Here is a 24664-nt window from a genome sequence, read left to right as displayed (position 1 = left end):
AAAAGGTATAAGCAATATCCTACTAGTAGCAATAGCTCCTTAAGGCTGCAATTTAATAGATTAGGCTGCCCCTTAGACAGGTGTTCCAGAATCTCCTGGGGAGAGTGAGTGGTACAGTGTGGACCTAGTATTCCAGTCCTTCCCATACTAACCCTCAACTCCTCTAAAAGCTGCCAGATCACACCTCTCCCATGGCTATCAGATACTTTGCACGCCATTCAAGGCTCTCCATCAGACTAGCATCAGTCACTCTTTTTGACACTGCATCGCACATCTTCCCTCTGATTTTGCTGATGAGGATTATTTTGTGTTTTCACCTTCCACTCCGAATTCAGATGTGGCAGCAACCTTTTTTTCTCCTGCTCTCCAAAGGTAGGGAGTTAGGACCTGGCCAGTAGGTGGTTCTCCAGGTACGGCTCATACCTTTTGTCTTCATAAGATCCTCAGTGAGAGGACAGACATTTGTTGTTGCTGTTAGGGGTGCCATTTGGCACACTGAACTCTTAGTGCTTTGGATATAGCCAGTGCTTGATAACGACTATTAAAAAAAGAAGAAGAACAGGAGGCAAACAGCAAACAAACCAGAACTAGAAAGTAAAATCTCCTGCCAAATCGTAAAGCTTTTCTTATTTAAAGACAGAAGAAAAGAAAAAAAAAAAAAAAAAAAAAACCACTATGGGTCAAGCACAAAAATTATATTTGAATCAAAGCAAAAAAAAAAAAAAAAAAATCTGGAGCATACTTACCCCAGTGGACTTACAGTGCTAATTACAAAATAGAAGTAGCTGACACTCATGCCTTCTAAATATAAGCTTTTTCCTCCCAGAAAAAAAAAAAAAAGAAATGAATGAGTGTTAAATCAAAACATCCTATGGAGCATTTCACACCTCAGGAATGAAAACTGACAAAGAAGTGCTTCCATGCAAAACAAAAACCCACCAGCAAAGGGCTGGGTCTGCTTATGGTAGGGAAAACCGAAAGCTCTCCAATATAGGTTATTCCCTTGTCCTGTCTGTAAGGGCTTTTCTAACGCCCAACACCCCACTCACATTGGAAAAAAAATAGATACACTTCTCTTTCACAATTGAAATCGGTTAATTGATCATTTCCAAAAATAAATATTCCCACAGATAGAGGTCATTGGTTGCCTGAAATTGCATCAGTTAGTGTCTGGATACTAGAATCCAGGGCTCCTCTGGGACGTCTTTGTCATTTTATCAGAGTGATTACCAGTAGAGTAGTTCCAGCCTGGGTCCCCTCAGCTTCTAGCACTTATGTTTGCTCTCTGCATTTCTATTTTCTCCATCAAGCCTTGTGGCTTTTGCTTTGGAAGTCTGGCACTTAATATCCAATGTTAATTACATTTCCTATTCTGAGGAAAATCCTATTGGGCTAATTTTTCAAAATCATATAATGAAAGAACTTCGGTGACAAACCATGTAGGTTTTCGATTGTTTTTTATGGGTAGATCTATTAAGCACTTAATATTCAGTGGGAAAACAGTCTCAGAGCAATGAAATTCTATTACTTTAGAGGTTGCATGCTTTTAATTTCTTAATATTTCATTACATGTTGGCAACTGGTGCATATTTTTATAATGCGTTTGATCATTACTCTTCTCAGGGTATTCTATTTCAGTTCTTCCTCTGACATCATATTTGCATGTTAAAGGGTTTTAGCATTCAGGGATGAAATGTTCTGAATAGTAATGTGCAGTTAACTTGATTTTTTTAAAAATGAAAAACAGCAAACAGACATTATATATAGGGACGAAAGAGAACAATCACGTAATTTTAAAATCGAAATCAAGTTTTAATAGCTTTCTATAGAACATCATAAATGGTAATGATTCAATATAATTCATTAATTAGGAAATTATGCAAAATGCTATCAGCAGAGTTTGGGGAGAAGGATCTTTTTCTTTGGCTTTTATAAGTCTACTGCATTTCTTTTCTTCCTGTAAAAAAATGATCTTTTCTTTGCTCTCCAGCAACATCTACTGGAAAAGTCAGAAAAATGCTATTTATATGAATCAGTTTGAGTAAGGATAGCATTGATTACCATCTGCCTAAAAAGTGCATGCTGAACTACCACCCAGTTTACAACGGAATTATTTCCGCTCACTTTAGTTCTATTTCGTTCTCTAGGAGAAGGGTAAGTGGTTCAGTGATACAAATGGCCAAGCCGTAACTTCAAATTTACCATCACCTCACCTTGAAGAAGTCATTTCATAAATGAAAGAAAAAAACACATATGATACAGACAACACGTTTCTCCTGGCCCATCCTCTCTCAACACTTGCCACTTACTTGAGAAATAATCATCATTATCAGCAGCAAAATAACAGCCCTCAATAGTTAGCTATGGCTAGAGTTAGAGAAAAGATTGCATGCAAGAAAGCAACATAGAAAAAAAAAATAAGATTGCATTTGAGAAAAGCTACTTCGAGATTCTGCAAAGTTTCTTAAGTTGAAAAAAAAAAAACGATTACACGTGATGGGATTTAAAAAACTCACTATGCTATCACCAGCATGATCACATACATCAAACACGCTGCAGCAATTCCTTTCTCGCTCCGTCCACATCTTTCTCTGTTCTTTTAACCACAAGGAAAAATTAAGTTTCCCCACACCTGTATCGGGGGCTTCCCAGGGAACTTCTGGCGGAGATTATCTCGGGATGATGAAGTGCATGCGATCAGACCCACAGCTCATTTGGTCTCCAGTCCCCAGTATTCGGCAGTTTCTGATGTCCTCATAAAATTCCATTCACAGGCTGCACCCACAAGATGCCATTAGATGGTCTGACAAACATGAGACATGCCAGAGTATGGTATTGAGGACTAAGTCCAGTTTGGAAACTTGAGAAGGAAAAAATCTTATCGCCAAGCAAATAGGAGAAAACATCCTCCCGTACGTAGTTGCTGAACTCAACAATGCCATAGTATAGCAGCTCTTTCCAAGACCAAACCTTGTGAAGGCAGTGCAGTCACCTTTCCATGTATCATTCCGGAGAAGTATTCTTTTAATAGAATTTTGTACTTTTAATATTCAGATTTTCCCATCCAAAAAAATTTTTTTAAATGAATTGAAACATTTTAGGTCAAATCCAAGGTATAATCTGAATTTCTGTTATCCTAAATTAAAAACTTGGCTAATTAGAAGTGGGTTGTTTTTTTTTTTTGTATTCTCAAATCTCAGTTTATTCATGCCAGCAATACATTTTAGCAGCATAAGCAATTCACACAAAATCGACCGAGACTGAGGTGAAAAACGAATAATCAAAACTTTAAAACAACAGAAGCAGCGACAAAAATCAAGTGCTGGGAGATTGGAGTGTATCGCATTTTGTGTTTGTTCAATGTTAAAATAGATGTGAGCCTTTTAAGCTTCATCCCAAAGCTCTTTAAAGGAGAAATGCCATCAAATATAATCCACAACTCCCATTCATAGCACACAAAAGGGACATATTCCTAAAAGCTACCTACAGTGGAAGTCCACATGTATTCTACATTTAGGATCCTAATGCAAAGTTCCGTCTTGAGACTGATAATTAGCCCTTCCATTATTGAGCTGCTTAGAATCCAGAAAGGTTTATCAAACAGCTCCTCCAGAGTTAACTCCCATTGCAAACTGTCATAATTCAGTTATCCCAATTATTTACTGGATCCGTTTCTAAAACATGCCCTAACCTGATGTTTTAACTTCAGATTTCATCTGGGACAATACTTAATCTCCATTTATGAAACATCAACCTGACGCAGGTTAAGAAGATACAAGAAACGCTTCCCCCACAAGCTCCAAGCCAAACAAACCCCAGCAGCTAGACTTAAATAAACTCTACCCTTGCTTAAACCTCCAGTGAAAAATTATTATAACACATCCGAAGTTCAGCTACAAGAAAAAAATTGTCAAATGCCAGCTGTCTCCCAGGCTTGAAGTCCCGAAGTTCAAAAGCAGTATCAATTGAATCATTATTATTATTATTTTTTTTCCCCGTTAGCTGTTTTAGAATTTAACGTAATGCAAAGTGCTAGTCTGATCAAAAAATCATCTTTCTCCTCTTCTCTCCTTAAATAAAACGGAGGAGAAATCATTCGGGTATAAAATGCATTTTACTATCCAAATCTATTTTCCATTGAATTTGCTGCATGCTCTAATTCATCAAAATTAATACAGGTACTTTCTGCGTTAAACAAAAGGAAGCCGGCTGCAAAATCGGCTTCTGATGCGGATGCCTTTCTCAATTACAAAACGGTGAAAACAGAGATTTAACTAAGCCACTCGGTCAAACCCTCCGATCGGCGCTCTTACCTGCCTCAGCTGTAGGCTTCCTTCCCTTGTTAGCAGCGTGCAGCATCTCTAGCTCGCTCCAATCCTCACCGCCGGTCTCAAATTACACCGCTAAGTCCACCCCCCGCCTTTTTTTTTTTTTTTCTTTCTTTCTTTTTTTTTTTTTTTTTTCTCTCCTCTCTCTCTCTCTCTCTCTCTCTCTCTTTTTTTTTTTGCAGCAAGAAAATGCTTATTGAAAGTGATTAGTTTTTGTTGTCCCTTTTAAGTCCCTCCTGCGGGAAGGAACAGGGGAGCAATGTGACGCCACCTTTTAATCTTTTGTAAGAGTGAAGAGGCAGAGAAGGAACGCTCGATCAAACTGAGCTGCACACATGCCTCAAACTCGCAGGAGAGGCTGCTGCCTGGCGAAAGCACCGCTAGGCTTGAGTGTAAGAACAGAGGAGAGAGTCAATGGATTGTGACAACGTATGTGCATCAAAGGCAGGAGGAGAGAGAGAACAATGAGCGAGGGAAAGACAGCGAGGAGAGAGGGAGAGAAGCAGAGAGAGAGAGAGAGAGGGAGAGGGAGAGAGACACACGGAGAAAAGATAGAGCGGGTTTCAGGCAAAGGATTCTCAGAATAAAGCCACAGTGCAGTGTCTGGCAGCTTCTGTTTTTATCTCAGCGAGCATGATACACTGCCTCTCTCATTTAGAAACACATTCGTGTATCTTCCAGGTTTGAAAACTGAGATAATCGCAATGTGTCTCTGGTTTTTTTTTTTTTTTTTTTTTTTTTTTTGTCTGATTGGCATTTAACTGTGCCGGTGTACCTGTGATTTTTTTGGGATGCATTTATGTGCAATTTATTTCGCATATTTATTTATGTAGGCAAAAATGAAAGCTGCTAATTTCTACGGCAATTTGCAATGTAGTTTTACTGGCAGATGGAACTCTACTTATCATAACTGCTGACAAACTGCCATGGGTAAACAAAAGAAGAAACAAATGCTTCGTCTTGATAATTGTCTTAAAAAAATAAATTAAAAAAAAAAGCCCACACCAAAATATTAGCACTTGCAAAACCTCTGTTTCCTGGTTCAAGTTTAAAAGGTGTTTCTCTCCATTAGTTTTATTAATAAAGGCAAAATAAAAGGGAGGGCATGGTGTTTGAAGGAAAGGTGTTGGAAAAGTATCTATTAGGACAGTAAAAACCGAAATTCTTTCTGGTTTCCCTCCAATTGTGACAACAGGATTGCTTTCTTGAGTCCTCGAACAGAGTTTTTGAGTCACTATTTCTACAGACTTTAACTGCATCCTTCTCCCTTCCTGTACCATTTTAAAGTAGGTTCCATTTTTAAAACAAAGTCAAAAAGAAATGATTTCCCAATTCAAATTGTTTCAAATGGTGTCTCACCAGCTTTGTTCCATTTCTACTCATCTCCTGCCACATGGGGGCTGGGATTACACAGTTAAATTCCCTAAGTGACCTCTTTTATAAGGATGTAAATTGCTGATTCCAAGGTCAAGTATTTGGTATAAGTTAAGTTATTGGTGAAAATGACTGCTTGCTTTCCATGGAAACCTGAGCTAAAAACACAGCAAGCCAATGAGAAGAGGAGACACCCAAGCTTTTGACTGGCCATCTCTTTGAAATTAAGCAATTTCAACATCAGGAGGTAAATTCTAGTGCTCTACTTATAACAATTATCATTTTGGAAAAACTGGAAAAAAAAAAAAAACCAAACCAAACACAAAAAACAGTCATTTTAACTATAGTATATCCCAACAATATATCCCCTGGCCCCTAGGCATCTTGTATTTTGGAAGTCTTGTGTAAGCCACCAGATACAGAATGAGAATTGGTCCAAGAAGAAAAACACTCTCTTCCCCCACGCTGGCCACATTGCTGTATCCAAAGAAGGATTACTTAATCTTGTTAAACTCAAAGTGTCATACTTTTCATGGTTTGCCAATAGGAGGGTATGTTTTTCGCTTGGACCCAAATAAAGAAGTAACCCCCACCTCTACCCTGATGTGCTCAGGATGAAACTCTACTTATCATTAAGGCAGAGCAGAGAATGGAGAACACACAGGGGCTGAACAGAAGGCAGCTGGCCAGAGAACAGAGAGTGCTCAGATGTAGAAGGGAAAGGAAGCTGCAAGGCCCGGCTAGCAGCAAGGGAAGTGGTGATAGTAAATCCGGAATTCTCTGCAGACATTTTGCAACAGAGTATTAGAAGCAGCCTCTTTTAAATGGCATTATTGATATAGGTTCTATAGTTAAATTAACTTTAATACAAGGGAGTAAGTGGAATTTTCTGCCGATAAAAATAAAGACCCGGTTACAAGGATGCAACTATTTCACACAATAAAAGCAGGGGAGGGGGGGCCTGGGCTTTATTGAACAGGATCAGCAAAACGTAGTCAATGAAAGATAAAAAGAAATCAAGGCCAGACAAAATGAGAGATTTTTCTAAAAAGCTATAAATGGCTATCAGTGTTGCTTACTTCCACCACTTTCTTAGTGAGGAGGTGGGTACCCTCAGTGGGTATCATTTATAGTTTGATATATATGATTTACTCTTAAGATATCTTGAGTGAGGGGGGCTATCTGATTATACTGGGGTTGCCAAGTCATGTTCATGCTTTACTGGAATGTGACTTCTACATGACTGATTTCCCTGTGGGAGAGCTTTATATTCATGTGCTTATATTGTGGAGTATGAAATGGTAGCTAAGTGCTCAGTTTTTGGAACCAGCCTACCTGGGAGAGAATCCCAGCTCTACCACCTGCTTGCTGTGTGGCCATGACTGAGCTATTTTGCCTCTCTGTGGCTGTTTCCTCATCTTAAAATGTGTATAATACTACTTTGCCTCATGGGCTGTCATTAAGAATAAATGATGTATGTGCTATTTTGAGTTCCGTTCCTAGCACATAGCAAGTGCTTCATAAATGTTAACTTCTATTGTTAGGAAACCCACTCACCAGCCTTTAAAACATTTTTTAAATTGGTAACATAGACAATATTTCATCACCTCAAAATGGATGACTCACAAAAGCTGCTTTCCACTCTGACCCTTCCTTACAAGCTCTAGTTATTCAAACTGCCCTCTGGGTTTTTCCACTTGGTTAACATGCTCAAAACTCAACAAGTTCTACCACCAAACTCATGAACTCACCCTCAAAGCAAAGCAAGCTCTTTCTCCAAATGCCCTCAATAGTCTCAAATATAAAAATCCTTTGAGTCATTCAGGGCTCATTTCTTTCTTTCCCTTGACCCCCTAATCATCCAAATATCAATAACTAGCAAATACCACTCCCACATCTTTTATAGTGTGGTTCCATTTCCAGACCCCTGACCCTTTCGCCATCTGTGTACTTTTGCCTGGACTGTTGCAACAATCCTTTAATGTAGCTCTTCTTCAAGCTTTTCTGTGCCAAAACACATGAAGGGTGGCAATGCAGCACCCGTTCCTGGGGACATTCCTAGGGTCCTGGCAAGGCTGCACCAGATCGTAACACCACCTTTCCCCTTCTCAAGAAGGCACTTGGAATCTGAGTGAAGGAGAGTGACATTACTCTAGCTATGACCTTGAATCTGCTCTAATGTACAAAGCAGCTAATCTTTGGCAAACCAATACTTTACTATCAGTGACTTGTTAGTTGTGACACTTCTCCCAGTGGTCATGACACAGCTATTGAAAACAACCATTTTAAGAGGTTTTTTTTTTTCTTCTTCTCCAATTCATCCTTCATAAGCTGGAATAACCTTCTTAAAATGCCACTCTGAATGACATCCGTTCCCAATAGCTATTGATTGGTCAATTGAAAGTCTGTTTTATTCCATTATCTTATGCATCGGCTTAAAAATCATCAAAGGTGCCCAATTCCTTAGAGAATAAAGTGCAGATTTCTTTGCCTCATATTCAATCATCTCCACAGTTTGATACCAACCTATTCTTGCAAACATTCGTTCTATCACCACTGCACAGAAGCTCACTGCTCTCCCAGCCTGATCCATGTGCACCCTCTCCAGAGCCTCACGTGGATTTTTTAATTCTCTTTAGAATGTCCTTTTCTTCTTCATCTCAACATGTTTAGCTCCAGTTTCTTTATCGAAGAGCAGGACAAGTTACATGGCCTCCACAAAAACGTCTCTGACCTTTTTGGTTTATGGTGAAGAAATTGTTTTAATCCTATTAGCTATTCAAGTGCTCCAGGAAAGTTGGCGGTACTATAATTAGGAGCTTGGGTTTGGGCTTGGCCCTGGGTTCAAATCCTGACCCTTACATTTGCTTTCTCACTGTGGGACATTGGTCAAGTTCCTTTCCTCTCCAAACCTTATTCTGTTCATCTATAAAATATTGTGAAACCTTAATTAGCTAATAAATGTAAAGCAATTAGCACAAGACCTAGTATATAGTTATTTAATAACACCTACACAATAAAGAGTAGTTAGTAATGATGCAAATGCTTCTTACATGACAGGGACTTACTGCTTTTAATTTCTAAACCTTATAACAGCCGACAAAATGGCGGTTATTAGAACCATTTTACAGAAGACAAAATTAAGGTTTAGCAAAATTAACTTACGTGATGTTACGCAAGTAACAAATGGCACAGCCAGGATAGAAACACTTGTCTTTCTATTTTCTAGTTATTTTTATCCAGGCCAACCATCCAGAACTTAGCCTATGTCATATTGGTTTATTATCATTAAAATTTGCGTCTTGGGTTTTGTGCTCCATTTTCCCAATTATATTATAAACTAAATGGGAGCAATATATATGTTTTAAACATCTCTACTTCTTTAGTACCTTTCATAAATCTATTTAAAATATAGCTTGTTTACATGATAAGTGTTTGTTGACTGCTTGATCATCTTTGCCCAGGGGGAATAAAGCTTTTAACCACATTTAAATTCAGTGATACTGTTTTGGGTTTTTTTTTTGTTTTGTTTTGTTTTGTTTTTTAGAAAATAGTTTCGTCATTCTTTCTATGAAACCGTCATAATTATACAAAATAATATAAAAGACAAACATTACATATGAATGAGCCATGCAGATAAAAACGAATAAAGTTCTCTGGATAAAAAGCTGTAAGAAAGTGATACTCATTGATTTGGTTTCTTATACTTGGCATTTATATTCTGCTTGAAGATGGCCCCCTCAGGCCACCCATTCCATGCATGGAAAAGGGAAAGTTATTAACTGAAAGTCGTCCGTTTAAGGTTACACAGAAAGGCAGAAATAACCACTCAAATACCCACAGTGTTTAGTCACTTTTAATTCTTTCTTTTTAAGTAAATGCGATAATTACGTTCTCATTTATTTTTTCTTTGGCTAAGTCTATATAATACTAAAGCAACCCAGAAAAATGTAAAACATTCAGTCATCCAATATCATATTTTTCTATGTACATGGTGATGAACAATATTGTTAAATTTTCAACAAGTTGAATGGATGCTTTCATTTTATGTATACATTATGGTTTCTGCCTGTCTATGCACAAGTGAAAAGCAACAGAACCAAGAAGATAAATGCCTCATGTTTCCCACACAGGATATTCAGTGGTATCAAGCGCTTATTGTCTAATACCTGCCTTACAATATTTGCATAAACTTCACGGTCGGGATATTTTTTGTTGTTGTTGTTGCTGTTATTCACTGCTATATTCCTAGTACCTAAGTGTATACCTAACACAGGGTGATTGCTCAACACATATATGTTTGATAAATGAATATGTGATTCAATTTTGCCTAAATCCTTCTATTTCTGGCAATGTTTTAGAATTCCCACACAATTGGTTATACACATCCAAGCACTTTTTGTACCCGGCTAGCTCCACATCTTCTCCTTTCACATGGAATTTGTTTTGTTAAATGTATGCTACCTTTTTTATTCAATATAAAGTATTTCCTCATCCACAAAGAATCCTTTCTAGTTTAGGAGTTATAGTATCTCATAGGAAATGCTCTTTTCTCCCATTTCAAAGCAGCCATTGCCTGGAACATTTTATTACATATAATTTAATTAATCTTGTCCTGCCTTTGGACACCTCATATTGTTGTTGAACTGTTATTCTAATATTACTAGGTCACTTTTACTGGATTCATGTCTTACTTTATCACATAGATTTTAAGCATACTGAAGGTTGCAGGAACTAATTGTCTTTATTTTTTATATAATACATATCACTATTCCTTTGAGTACTACCCAGCACAAAACATAAGCACAAACTGATTTGATGTTTATACTGAAAGTGCTTATGGGTCTACAATTTTATCATTCAGAAATTATGCAGAAGAGTTTATAATAAAGTCCCTGGCCTTTAAAAAAAACATTGTTAAAATACAGCCAGAATAGTGATCACAGTACATCAATTTTTTCTATCTTTTTTCACTCCTCGGGTGGTATGGAAGTCCATTCCTTTATTTACTTTGGTATATATATTTTTGGAGCACATGCTATGCGTTAACCGTTGTTCAAGTTAGTGTCAAAATTAGCTCATCCCAACAAATTGAGATTCTCATAGTAGGAAGAATTAACAGCTGCCCTCTGGAAGAATATCGTTTCCCCCCTGATCATTTATACATTAGTTGGAAGTCATCTTGGGTTGACCCATGGGCAGCTAATCCTTAGAGAGAGCATTTCTCAATTCTATAGGGTCTCTTCTATGGGGTCATTTCAGGCCCAATTATACATCTATCTCTTCTAGGAGATTTGTTTTTCCTTAGGGTGAATAGGATAGGAAAGAACATTGTAGAAGACACCTCATCCTAATAAGCCTTTCTCCTTGGACAAAAGGAGCTTTTTTAGGAAAGATTTTTCACTCTCATAATGCTTCTGTCTGGATTCACTAGAGATTCACACTCCTGGAATTGTCTATAAATTACTGTTTTTCAAAAAGAAAAAAATAAGAAAAGAATATAACCTTTGAAGTTTTGAAAAAGCCCTTAATGTGTCTTTCTTATTTACAAAGATGAGATAATTCAGGTCCATTTTCATATCTGTTTCCAAAATTGCAATTAGTATATAATATGATTAAAGGTTTGTGATATAAATAGTTATCTGAAATTAGTTTATTGAATATTATAATTATATCAGATTTGATTTGGCCAATTAAAACAAATTATTTTGCTTATAAAATTGCTAACATTAATTACCATGTTCTTGCATTTTGGTTTTTGTCTGCTGAACAGAAGTCGGTCCTGTCTGTTTTCCATTTCTGTTTTGCATAGTGATTTGAACAACCCCTTAAGTGAAAACCAAAGTAGCAGCCGCCTCATCATAAAGTAAAAATGGAAAGCAAATCAAGAGAGAACCTCAAATCTCTCCTTCCCATGGTGGACCAAATAGAGTTGGCCTCAATGAAACTCTAAGTAAGAATTTACGTTCCTCTCCATTGAGTTGAATACAGGCTTTGGTGGACTATTTGGTTCTTGTTACCGATGTTTTTCAATACGGAACATTTGAAAGCATCCAACCAGAAGTTGCACAATGATCACAGCCTTGAACGTATTCATCAGAAAAACGCATTCACTGCTACAGGTTTTATTTCTACAGTAACCAGTATGCTGTACTGTTTGCCAGTTTCTTCAATACACTTACCCATGACAATCACAAAAGCAATTCACAACCTCACTTATCAGATAGTTCTGTTTTACAATAATCTGGTTGCTATTTGTAAAATCCAGGATAAAACAGTGCAATTTCTGATGCTGAATATCTGAAAAGCTCTGGAAGCTGCCAGGAGGAGATATGCACTAAAATATGTAATGCGATGGAATTACAACAAACAGACATTCTGGAGGGTGCACACTCTAGTGCATCTCAGAGTGCATGACATTTAATGGTGCGACTTTCAAGATTTGCAAATAAATTCTGCATTTGCACTGCCCCCCCTTCCACTCACAGTTTTTCTTTAGCTCCAAATTTAACTCTTTCATTTATAAAAGGTAGAACTCTCTCAAAAGGAATGATTGATCAAAACAATTGGCATTAAATAACAGTTTCCAGAACAAAATGAAAGTAGGGATCTCAATTAAATAGTTTATTTCATGAGCTGGTTCCTAAATCTCTAGATGCACTCTGAAAGCAGCATTTTTCTGATGAGAATTTAACTAACACAAAAAAGTGGTGATTTCAACAGCTGACAAATCCCCTTTAATAAGGGGCTTAAACAACAACAACAAACAAACCACTTTTCCAGTGATTAGGCTGTGCAGATGTCAAAGAAAAGTGCCATGCACGCTCTAAAAGAGCACAGACACCGGTTAAACCTTTTTGGGTGTTTTTGTGACCATATATTTGTGTGAGGGAGAATGCACCACTGAGAGGCAGTATAGTGCAGTTGAAAAAGTTACTGTATTTCAGTCACAGACCTGCCACCATTTCAGTACATAGTATTAGCCAAATTACTTAATTACTATCTGCCTCAACTTCTCCATCCACTAAATGGGACCACTATCTCTCAGTTTCTGTTAATAGGGTTAATAAAAAAAGCACTAGCATACTTATAAAGGCAGGGATCCATATCATTTCTTTGTGCAGTCAGATTCTATCCAAGCTAGATCTACTCCAAGGGAATAAGGAATTCTCTTCTGGAAGCTGAATTCTGCTCTGGACGCTGCTAGGGCACCAATTAATAGAGTGATGTAATAAACCACTTGATAATCCTGCATTGGTTGAAACAATTAATGCAGCTCACCTCTGTTGCTGTGAGTGCAATATCATGTTCTCAGAGGATGCTCAATAAATATTAGCTGATGATGATATTGACAGGGTGCCGTGTACAGTCACTAAGTGAATTACTAAGTTTACAATCATTCAGAAAACTCATTGAATAATTATCAGCAATAAAAGAAACCTATGCCTGACCTCATTTACTTGATTATGACATCATCTCATGCATAATAAGAACATCACCAATCCCTGGAAGCTTAATAGGCTTGTCCTAGTGACTTGGATGAATAAAAATAAGGTCATCCTTTAAAAGATAGGCAGAATCTGGGCACTTCTCAAAACTTCCACTGCTATCACTCTGGTGCAATCTACCTCACATCATTTCTGGATTGTCGTAGAGTCCCCCAAATGACTTTCCGTGATTTGCACTTTTGGCCACTGTGGCCCCTGTTTTGTTAAGGACAACCAATGTATCCCAGCTTCATGTATCCATGATCTTAAATAGCCCTCTACTGCACTGACTCTGTGACTGGCCTAGTGGTTTGCTGTGACCGATGGGGCATAAGCTAACATGATACAAAGAAAGGCCCGGTACGCTCTTGAGCATTGGGGCCTGCTGTGTTGGAAGAGTGCCATCCCCATTAAAGAAAGCCTTTCCTGACCTCCTAGAAGATGCAAAACCATGTGGAGGGGGAGGCTGAGCCATTTCACCAAGTCCAGCCCCCACCTGCCCCACCAGCTGGATGCAACTGTGCAAGCGAGTGCAGGCAAGCCCAGCAAGAGAACTGCATGGTAGACAGCGAAATTTGAGAAATAATAAATTACTCTTGTTTCAAGACATCAAGTTCTAGTGTAGTTTCTTATCTAGTAATAAGTAACTGAGACAGCCACTACTGATTATTCTCAGTTCTGCAATCATTTATACTGTACCCCAGATAATGTTACTCCTGCTCAGGACCATCTGAGAGCTTCTTATTGCAGAAGAGCCAAAGCCTTCCTAACATTCTAAGGGCTTGACATGCTCTGCCCTCCCCTCAGTGTCTCAGATGTCAATTCCCATTGTTCCCCTTCCTCGAGTATTCATCCTTGTCAACCTGGATTACTCTCACACCCCATTTGGGCATTTTCCTCCAACATCTTTTTTTTTTTTTTTTCAGCAAGTCCTACCCTGATCGCCTTATTTCAAACTGTATCACTTTCTTCCCCCCAATTCCCCATTCTCCCTTTACATTCTCCCTCCATTGCACTCAATATGTCTAAATCACTACATAGTTTACTTATTTTGGTCCTTGTGGGACCCCCTGTATCAGAATGTAAGTTCCAAGAGGGCAGGAAGTTGTCTTTTTGGTTCCCATACCTAAAACCATGGCTGATACAGAGGGTAGACTTCATACGTAAGTCGTGCATTGGTTAGCGACAGGGACACCTTCTGAAAAGTGTGTCATTAGGCAATTTTGTCATAGTGCAAACATCATAGAGTGTACTCACATCAACCCAGATGGTAGAGGCTACTACACACCTAGGCTATATAGGATGACCTACTGCTACGAAGCTGCAAACCTGTACAGCATGGTACTACACTGAATATAACAGGCAATTGGAACACAATTGTAAGAATCTGTGTAGCTAAACATATCTAAACATGAAAGGCACAGTAAAAATGTATAAAAGATAAAAAATGGTACAACTCTATAGTGCAGTTCCATTATAACATCGGGGGAACCACCATTGTATATGCAGCCTTGTCCCTGACCAAAATGTCATTATTCAATGCATGACAGTATCTGCTAAATTACCAAATTAATCAGAGCTACAGATTGGGTTCTACATTTAATGGTGACGCTGAGCATGAGTGCAGTCTGTAAGGACACATGGTTCATGCAACTTACAAAGATGTGTAAGACATCACTTGACAGAACACAGACGTGGCCTTGTGGTCAAGGGAAAGGGAAGGTCAGGAAGGTTCTCTGGGAAGTGTTTTATCAGGAGGTCTTTTCATGGGTGGTGAGAACCGCCATCCGTAGCAAAGGAGGTGACTCTGCACCAGAACAGCCACCCTGGAAAGGGTAAGGAGGAGCCCCAGGAAAGACAAGGAGACTCTCCGAGCCGGCTCAAATTAAAAAAGCAAGTGGCACAAGGAGAAAGATACCTCCAAAAGGTACATCTGATCTTTTCTTGGAAGACAAAGTTTGTGATGTGTTTGTACCTTTTCCAGGAAAAGCCTAAAAATAAAGAGAAATATATCTGAGGCTTTGTCTTTTCATGCTGATAATCAGGGCGGAGAATGCACATCGAGCCCACGCAGTGACAACACCTAGGCATGTGCCAAGGATGTGACAGCCTGGCATTTACGCTCTATAAATGTGTATCTCAGGGCTTGCCACCATTTTCTTAAAAAGCAGGCACCTGATTTGACTGATCGCGTTGGCCGATCACCAGTTACAGCCTTCCCTGCGAATACTTCACTTGGCGAGCCCGTCATGGGAGAAGTCCGTCTTGCAAAGACACAGCCTGGGCTGGCGGTGCGGCCTCCGGCTCGCAGCCCAGGTGTGCAGGCCATAATTTACCTTAGTTAGTGCAGAACAGACGTGACCTGGGCTGGCTTCCCTTCACCTCACTGACTCAATCTCCGTGCAAATCTCATCCGAAACCATCCATTTTCCTCCTTGCCCACACCTCATTCTCCCTGTTGTCCTGCAATTATGTATTATCTGGGTCTGTTATCGTATTGTTTATAGCAGCCACGCAAACTCTATTGTTACGAGAAAAAAAAACACGCCTCTTTGCCCAGCTAGATTCTCTTGCATGGGGAATAAAGGATGGTAGAGCTCTTTAACATACAGCTTTCTGTGTTCAATTTTCCTAAAAATGAAAATTGCCAAAGTACGCAGGAGACGTATGTAGGGTTGCATGCTATTGTAGTGTCACATTCCTGCTGATGGATGGGGACCCTTGAATGACCCGGAAGCACTTGCTAACTCACTGCCGTGGCTCCTGGCTTCAGAGAAGCTGGCAACAACCAGCCCTTCCCCAGAGCGAAGCCCTCCCTGCTCACCATCTCTTTAACTGCTCCTGTTAGTTATTCGTGGCCTTTTCCAAAACCAAAACACCAAAAACCACAGCTAATATCCCAGCCCAGCAGATGATGAGGCTGAAAGGTGACTCTAGCACTCGGTCTCATTTTTTTTTTTTTAAATGGCTCTAATGTATATATTTTAGCATTTGATCCCACTTAACATACAATATTTATTTACTTCCTGGTTTGCGGTGGGGGAAATGTCATTTTTTTAAAAAAAAAAATTCCTTTAGCTTAATTACAAAAGATGTAAATGTGGTCTCACTTGTAGGAAAGAAGTTACTCTTAACAATGAGGTGTAAATTGGTGTCTGCTTAATCTGTTCACAGTAGGAATAAAGCCTAACACTCGCCTCCTCACCCTTATTTTTGCAGTAGTACCTGGGAAACTAATACATTCTTGGGAGCTCTTGCAGCTTCTCTGCTTTTTTAGAGAGAGAGAGAGAGAGAGAGAGAGAGAGAGAGAGAGAGAGAGAGAGAGAGAGAGAGAGAGAGAGAGAGAGAGAGAGAGAGAGAGAGAGAGAGAGAGAGAGAGAGAGAGAGAGCTTCATGCTTGATTCTTCTACCAGCTGTAAAGATATTTATTTTGCTCCATTTTCAGCATCTATTTTGAACCATGGACCACAGCTACACTGTCTGACCTCAGTCATGGGCAGCAAAAGTCCTGTCGTCTCCAGCCCGCCCCCCTCTCCGATAACTGTGGCACTTCCCGGGATGGAGCGAATTAATAGGGGAGCCAGCGTGTGATTATACAATGACCTTGGGCTCCTGGGGGAATTGCAGGCGTTATTCTTTCACTTATGATGTTTTACATTTCAAAGAACCTAGCTCTCTTTGATATTAAAGAATGAAATGTGCGAGGTAATTGTTATTGTTTTATGACCTTTAATAGGTTAATCAGGCTGCATCAGGTTCTCCAGTGTGCGGTTCTGTTCCAGAGGAAACGATGGCCTCACAGCAAATGAATCCTGACAAAGGGTCTCAGCATTAATACCTGAGAGAGGGCATATACCAAGGTACTTAAATCCTCAAGAGAAAAATTGGTTATTTTGCTTACCTCAGTGCCTCTGTGGGTAACGGGGAGGAGGGGGGGTTCTCAACATTGGCACTATTGACATTTTGGGCTGGGCCTTGCTTTGTTGTGGGGCTGTCTTGAGTGCCATGGGATGTTTAGCAGCTTCGCTAGACTTTACCCACTAGATGCCAGTAGCACCCTTCTCCCCTTCTCCCCCATTCATGACAGGCAGACTCCAGACGATGCCAAATGTCCCCTGGAGAACAAAATCTCCCCCAGTGGAGAACTAAAGGGTAATTTTAAAAAGTTAGAGAGGTGTTCTTTTCGGATTTATGATATGTATAGAACCTACTGGCTTAAATGATAATTAATATAGTAGTAGCTAATATTTCTTGAGAACCCACTATGAGCCAATTAGCACCGTACTGATGGCTTTATATGTTTGAGCTCATTTGCTCCTTGAAACACACCTATGAGATAGCGATTATGATCTGTATTTTACAGTCAAGAAAACTGCCCCTTGGAAGAGTTAAATAATTTGCTCAAGACTGCCCAGCTAGAAAGTGGAAGAGTTGAATATGCCTAAAATCTAGAGCTCCACTTGCCTTTGTCCCTCTTCCCTTTCTGCCACTCTTTTTTGGTTATTATCATCTGAGTCTCTAAATTGAATTCAGGAGTTGAGGAAGCACCACTATGCTTAGGAAATGCACCTACATGCTAAATAGACATTTGAAAAAATAAGGCAAGGCTTGCCCTCAACTAATGTATGGAGAATAGAAAGTATAGTGCAGAAATAGATAACACAAGGAAAGCATGGGAAGAGCCCATAAAGAGATAGGAGGATGGAGTGTTGGGGTATCAGTGCTTCTCAGACTTGAATGTATAGAAGAATCACTGGGGGTCTCGTTCAAGTGCAGGTTCCGATCGAGCAGGTGTGGACTGGAGCCTGGGGGTCTGTATCTCTAACCAGTGCCTGGGCGCTGATGAAGCTTGGTCTGAGGACCTGGCTTTAAGCAGGTAGCCATTATTGTGCTGGGAAATGTAGCTTCGGTGCATTCGAGAAGTGAGGCACAACAGCTTGCATCTGAGATGCCAAGAAAGCATCACCGCAGAGTGGAAGGGGTAGGAGGAGGGGGCGGGGATTGCCTTGGCCGTGAGAGCCACACTTGTCTCTCAGCCCTTCACTTGGAACAGCGGCGGTGTGCCTGCTCTTGTCGACTGCCTACATATACAGCGAAACATCTGCTATTTTAAAGGACAAATATTAATTTGAAGCACGAAAACACCTACCCATCGAACATAACTGGTTTCTGCAAGCACATTACAGTCTTGTGACCAATTTTGTACTTTTGGAAGAGAATGCTTCTCTCTCTTCAACATACTATGCTATGGGCTACATAAGAAATATTTTCATTCCCCCTCCCTCCCACCCTCTATAGACATTGGCACTTGAATGACTGCTTAGCCACAACTGGCCAAGCATCTACATAACAGCAACAACAGCAACAAAAATACACGTGGGAGGTCAAAAACAAAAAGAGGTTGTTTTTTTTTTTAATCCAGTGAAAATCACAATTAAAATGACAGTTATTAGGACTATAAACTGCACCACCATTTATTTAGCTGTACTCAGAAAGACACAAATCGAGTCCTGTAACAAACATCCACAAAGAAACGGTTTGAGAACTGATCTCCTCTAATGGTCGTGGCCTCTTCACCCAAGCCACAGTGACCGCAGCAGATCACAAATTGTTTTGTGACATCTGGATTTGACCGAGGTCATAATGAAGGGGATGAATTTTGAGTCATTTGGCTTTCTGAACACATTCAGTTAATTCTCCACCCACGTTGCAGGGAGGCACCTCAGGGAGGAATGATTTGCTGGGATGTAGAGATGGACCATGTTAATGCAAAGGCTGAGAGGCTGAGAAGTGGAACCAACCAATTATTGCTAATATTCTACTCAGAGATAAAGTGGGAGGTCTCAAATGGAAAGGGATCGTATGTACATTTGAGGTTACAGGTGCCACCACCTTCAGATGGCATTGTACTAATTTGGAAATAAGGTGGCAAGTTTAGGTTCATTCATTTAAGCACCCACTAGGTGCCAGGCCCTGGGATATGTAAATGAGCACCTGTCCTCAAGGGTTTTCTGGAATAAAGTGTTTCCCATTCATGAGCTCTTTGTATCACCTTCATGATTTTTACCATGCCCACTGCGGACTGTACTGATATTTGCTCAATATTTTTTCTTTCTTTAGATAATCTCAGTTTTCATGCTTTTAATGTGACTTCCTCTTAAGTAACAATATCTATGAAATCATGAGTTTAAAGTGTTCCTCAGAGCTGACCAAACCAGTTGTTAAAATATTATTAATAAAATATACTTCTTGGACTACAGGAAGGCAAAGCCTGGCCCAGCTTTGGGAGTGTCTAACACCACCCTGGCCACTCTGGCCAAGCCTCTGGACTTCCCTATGATCCAGAAAATTCAAAGAAGTCAGGCTGGGCACAGGATGGGGCTTCTAGCACCCTCATAATGTACTCCAGGCAATGTCTGTTCTCACTGTACTAAACTCATTGCTTAACTGTTCTGCTTCTACAAAGCAACTCAGGCTTTCTGTTTTAGAGTTTTTAGAGGGTCTTGCATGCAGTTATCTTAAAAGCAAAACAAACCTTTCTGTTCCAAACGCCCGTTGCACAGTGATTACAACTACTGAGTCTGCAGTATAAGTCTCACTTTCTCTAAGCTTCCAATCGTCTCCTCTATAAAATAAGCATAATGTAAATCATTCCTACTTCATAGATTAAATCAAGATTTTTCAGCCTCAGCACTATTGGCATCTTGGGCTAGAGAATTCCCTCTTATGGGTGGCTTGTCCTGAGTGTCGTATGATGTGTAGCAGCACCCTGGTCTCTGTTCACTAGAAGCCAGTTGCACCCCCAAGTCATGGCAAACAAAGATGTCTCTAGACTTTGTCTAATGTCCTCTGGAGAGCAGAATCCCTTGCACCCCCTGAGCGTATGACTGGACTAAGTGAAATAAGTTACATATAGTGCTCAGCCTGGTATGTGGCACACACTGTAACCTCAGCAGTATTCGGAGCACTTATTAAGCATTTCCTACATGCCCGACATTCTTCTAAGCACTTTTATTGCTTTATTGAACTCTCATATAATCTTGTGAGCTAGGCCCTGTTATTATTCCCATTTTATAGATGAGGAAAATAAATGCCAGAGAGGAAAAGTAACTTGCCTGAAGTTCCACGATTGGCCATTGGTAGAGCCAGGACTCTAACCACAGCTAACCTGTCTCCAGAGCTCATGCTTGTGCCCTTTTTGCTTTCTTAGCTTTGTACGGGAGGAAGTCTCCACAAAAATAGGCACGTGTTGACAATCATGATGATGATGATGATGGTGGTTATGATGATGAAAAATGGCAGATCATACGATAGGCTAAGATTTTCATATTAAGAATTGTATTCTAAATAAAGAATCTGACAAAGAAGTATATAAGATACCTGGTAGGAAATTCAAATATGGATCATCTATAATTAACTTTTCGTATGCCAATGGTTTGTGTATACACACACGCATAGAGTTTTCTCAAAATGATTAGAAAATCTTAAATTTCCCAAAGCTGATAGAGATTTTAAGAAAGAAAAACAACGAAAACAACTTAATATGTTAAATAAGGAGTTTAGGGAATTCAGAAACTGTGCAAAGACGCAGGGCTGCTCCAGTACTATGGGAGGGCATTTTGAAAATCTGATGCTGTAGTCAATATGGGCACCTAAATCAGGGGTGATGATGGACAGGTGGGGGCACATGCTGCCCTCCCCATTGGTGATTGAGCCTTGCACGATTCCCCAGGGATCCTTCTCTAGGAGGGCAGTGTATATCATGGGCATTGACTAGATTCAGAAAAGCCCATCCACCCACCACGGTCACTAGAGAAATAACTCTCCTAACTGTCTTTCCACTTACCAGCAACAAAAGGAAACATTTGTGGCATTAAATGTCCCCAGAAACAAAGTGTAGGCTTACATAAGTGCACATATATTGCTACTTCTGACAAACAAAAGTTCATACACAAAAATCAAAACCAACATAACTAGAATAAGCAAATGTAAACACAGGATTTTGACATAAGATATATATATGTGTGCGTGTGTATAATATATATACACATATTTATATATACATATGTATGAAAGAGAAACTGAAATATAGACTAAGAATAAAAATTCCGAGAGATGCTGCTATTCCTTTCCTCTAAAGTTTTAGAATCCAGGCTAACATTGAATTATTAAGTTTGTCATTGTTGAACACAGAAAAATGAGAGCTTTTCTGCATTTGACTGAAAATCTTTGCATTTCTACCATTCTGAAATAGAAACTTGCAATTAAATCAATTAAGCAATGAAAATCAAATATTCCATTAAAATCTAATTTTCCTCATATCTGATTGGTTGTAACTCAACTGAGCTGGAAACAGATGAGAGAGGGAAAATGACTCGAAGTCTGAGGCATGGAGACAGGAGAAAGAGAAAATGTTTAACATGCTCACAGAAAATTTAATAAGGGCATTTTATTTTCCTTCTGCTTGTGTAAGTTTAGCCATTAGGGGTTCCCCAAACATAGGATTTCAGAACTAATGCTGTGGATTGAAATGAGAACAGCAAGATTCCTTTCTTCTCTGTCTTCTTTTTGCAATCATGCCCTTGAAGTTTCTTTTTTCCCTTATGAAATTTGAAAAGGCTGGTCCAAGTTCCTATTCAGACAGTGCTGTGTGGCTTTGTGCACTCCAACAGGCCTGGAATCTAGTTGCTATGACCAATAGTCACATTGGAATTGGCTATATTTGCTAATTTGAGGGTTTAGAAACCCAACATGTCAAGGAGGAATGTATTCTCCTTTTAGTAGCAAAATGGAAGAGTTGTCTCTTAGGAATTTGGGGGAAGAACATGCCAACTGACTTAAATATTATTTCCTCCTCATTCTTAGGTGACTAAGCTAGCTACCTCTACACCAGGAATTGCCTCGTGGATGGGAGGCAGAATCCCCAAGTACGAAGTGGAAAACGACTCCTTTTGTTGTTCAAAAACCAGGACAGTGAAAAGAAGACTATAACTTACAAGTAAGACCCCTTTCCAAGGTTGGACAGACATTGCGATACCCAATCAAGACTGAATTAAATATAGTCTTGAAAGCAGATTTTTAAAATATATGATGCAAATGAGCAAAAACAAAAGAGAAAAATAACATGTCATGGACCATAGTGCACTTCAGATTTTAAACACAAAGGTGCAGTTGGTCAGTATTTCTCAGATGGCTTTTTAAAATTCAATTGTCAAAAGTATTTTTAAGGACAAACTGTTGAGATCTTCCAGAAAGCTACTCATGGATCTGGTTGTCACAGCCAACCCCAAATTAGGTGACTCTGAGGAAGCAGAGCGAGCCCCAGAAGCTTTTCCAAGTGCCACTAGAAACAAGTGCGTGTCCACATTTGTGCATGTGCATTCGTGTGCATGTGTACGTGTGTGCGTGTGTCCCCAAGGCTATGCGCTGGGACAGAAAGAGAAGTGTTTGATTGAATTGGTACCATTACTATCCAGAAAGATGAGTGATGGGAAATGTGTTTTTAATCCTGCAAATTAGAAAAAATAATTTATAAGGATTTTCTTTGCTTTGCTACTCACACTCCCCCCAAGCATCTGTCTTCTCTGAGCAGTTGGAACAGGTTGGAGGGGGAGGAGGAGGAGCAGAGAAAGAGAAGTTCCTTTGGAAGTAAACAACTGCTCTTGAGTTTCTCATCTCTGCTACCTTCTTAGCCCAATCCATTGCTTGATTGTATGGGCAGTGGTTTGCAATGCAGACTCAGGGATCAGCCCCTCTGTTTTCCAGCTTAGTGACCTTGGGCAAATCACTTCACTTCTCGAGCTCCCTCAACTCTAAAATGCAACAGATAACAGTACACATGTCCTAGGGATGTTATAAGAATTGAACATGACAGTCACCCAGAAGGGTGACCCACATAGGTGCCCTTTCTCCACAGCTAGGTACCCATAGCTCTGGATGTACCTGCCAGGGCTGCATTCACCCTTGTGATAGTACTACGCCCCACAATCTCCCTTGTCATTGGAGTCCCATAGATGATGGACACCATGGTGAGGTCACTGAATCTAAGCATCTGATCAGAACGACTGTCAGAAAACTAATAAAAATAATCATTGCTCCCTTTAAAAACACATATGCTGCTTGAGTCTTTGCAAGGAGTTTGGCGGGGTCATTCTCTTTTCTATTTAGAGTATCGTACATCCAGCTATGGTGCCGAGGAATGGTAACCTTTCTTACTTCAGTTTAACCATTGCTCTGATCCAGAGAAATGCCATTCCTATTTTGGAATTTATTGCCCCTAAAGTTGGAGGGTGGTACCACAAAGATGAATGAGAAAATGGATATTGCCGTGGGGGTAATACTGGACAGAAAATTAAATTATGCCAGGGGAAAGCCCATTTGAATGACTCCCAGCAGCTGCTTCCCACGAGAATCAAGCCCTGTTTGAGGAAGTCCCCCCCGAGGGCCACTCTGTTGTCAGCCCTGAAGGGGACCCTGCCACTCTGACAAGACACCCCCACCTCGCCCTGCTCCTCCCCCTCTCAGGGAGACACAGGGCTCTGTCCAGCCTGCCCTGCCCACCTGGAATCTTCTAGGTCTTTCCATCACAATACTGCTTTAGAAAAGGCTGTGTGAAGGGGCGACTCTGGTATTTAACTCCATCCATCAATGTCAACCCCTCTTTCCCCTCTACCCCAACAGCTTGGTCCATTTACCTAAAAGCTGAATAGCCTAAATGGACGGATTTTGTGCTGGTCTCATTAGAAAGGGAAATGAGCCAGGCACCGTTCAGCTGTGCAGAAGGCATGCTGATCCTGAAAGCCCTTTCCAAGCCCCGCCCCCAATCTTTTCTTCATCACACACGACGACGTCCATGATTCTGTTACCACTTCTTAAAGGTTTCATTATCCCTCACTCTGGTTTGCAATGAATACAGAGCTCCTAGTTTCCATTTCCTCCTCTCGGGACCCAGCCCAGGACTAGGCTCAGAGCTGGATGCCACGTGACAGTTGATGACTCCAAGTGCTATCACGCTCTTCGACACCTGTTTAGACATTCAGAGTTTGCCTTTGAAAACCCAAGGCTATTCACTGATGTAGTACTATCAAATTTTTCAGTTCCTGCATGTCCCCCCCCCCCCAGCCTAGTTTATGCTACTATCCTGCCAGCCCTGTGTTCCTGCCACACTGGCCCCCCTTCAGCTCTTGGGGACCGTAGGCTCCCTGCCACCAATGGGCCAATGCTCATACCTTTTGTGTGTCTGAGATGGTCTCCCCTGCTCTTCACATAGTTCAATACCCTTCATCCTTCAGGAGTTTCAGCTCATGACTCACTTCCTCAAAGAAATCTCTGATTCCATCAAGTTCTGTCAGCTACCTTTGCCATGTGTCCTCCAGAACCATGTTTCTGTCTTTCAAAGCATTTTCTCTGGCTTGTAATTATATTTTTATTGGTTGCTTATTTGATTAATATCTTGTTTCTCTACTAGATTGTTCC

At 40.1% G+C, this 24664-nt stretch overlaps 1 protein-coding gene across 7 annotated transcripts in view; it reads right to left on the bottom strand.

Moving 5' to 3' along the window:
• The window catches only part of TENM2 (teneurin transmembrane protein 2), a 1195335-nt gene that overhangs the window by 638219 nt on the left and 532452 nt on the right, over positions 1-24664 (bottom strand). The window contains exon 1 of one of the 7 annotated variants that reach the window (XM_075996274.1): positions 4314-16512. The exons of the other annotated variants lie outside the window; for them this stretch is intronic. Coding sequence (XP_075852389.1) covers positions 4314-4359 — 46 coding nt within the window. The 5' untranslated portion in view covers positions 4360-16512. Of the gene's footprint in view, positions 1-4313; positions 16513-24664 lie in introns of those variants that run through there. 7 annotated transcript variants of the gene reach the window in all.

Source organism: Microcebus murinus, chromosome 21 (genome assembly GCF_040939455.1).
Source record: "Microcebus murinus isolate Inina chromosome 21, M.murinus_Inina_mat1.0, whole genome shotgun sequence".
NCBI classification, from domain to species: domain Eukaryota; kingdom Metazoa; phylum Chordata; class Mammalia; order Primates; family Cheirogaleidae; genus Microcebus; species Microcebus murinus.
This window is presented reverse-complemented; position numbering and strand designations above follow the sequence as displayed.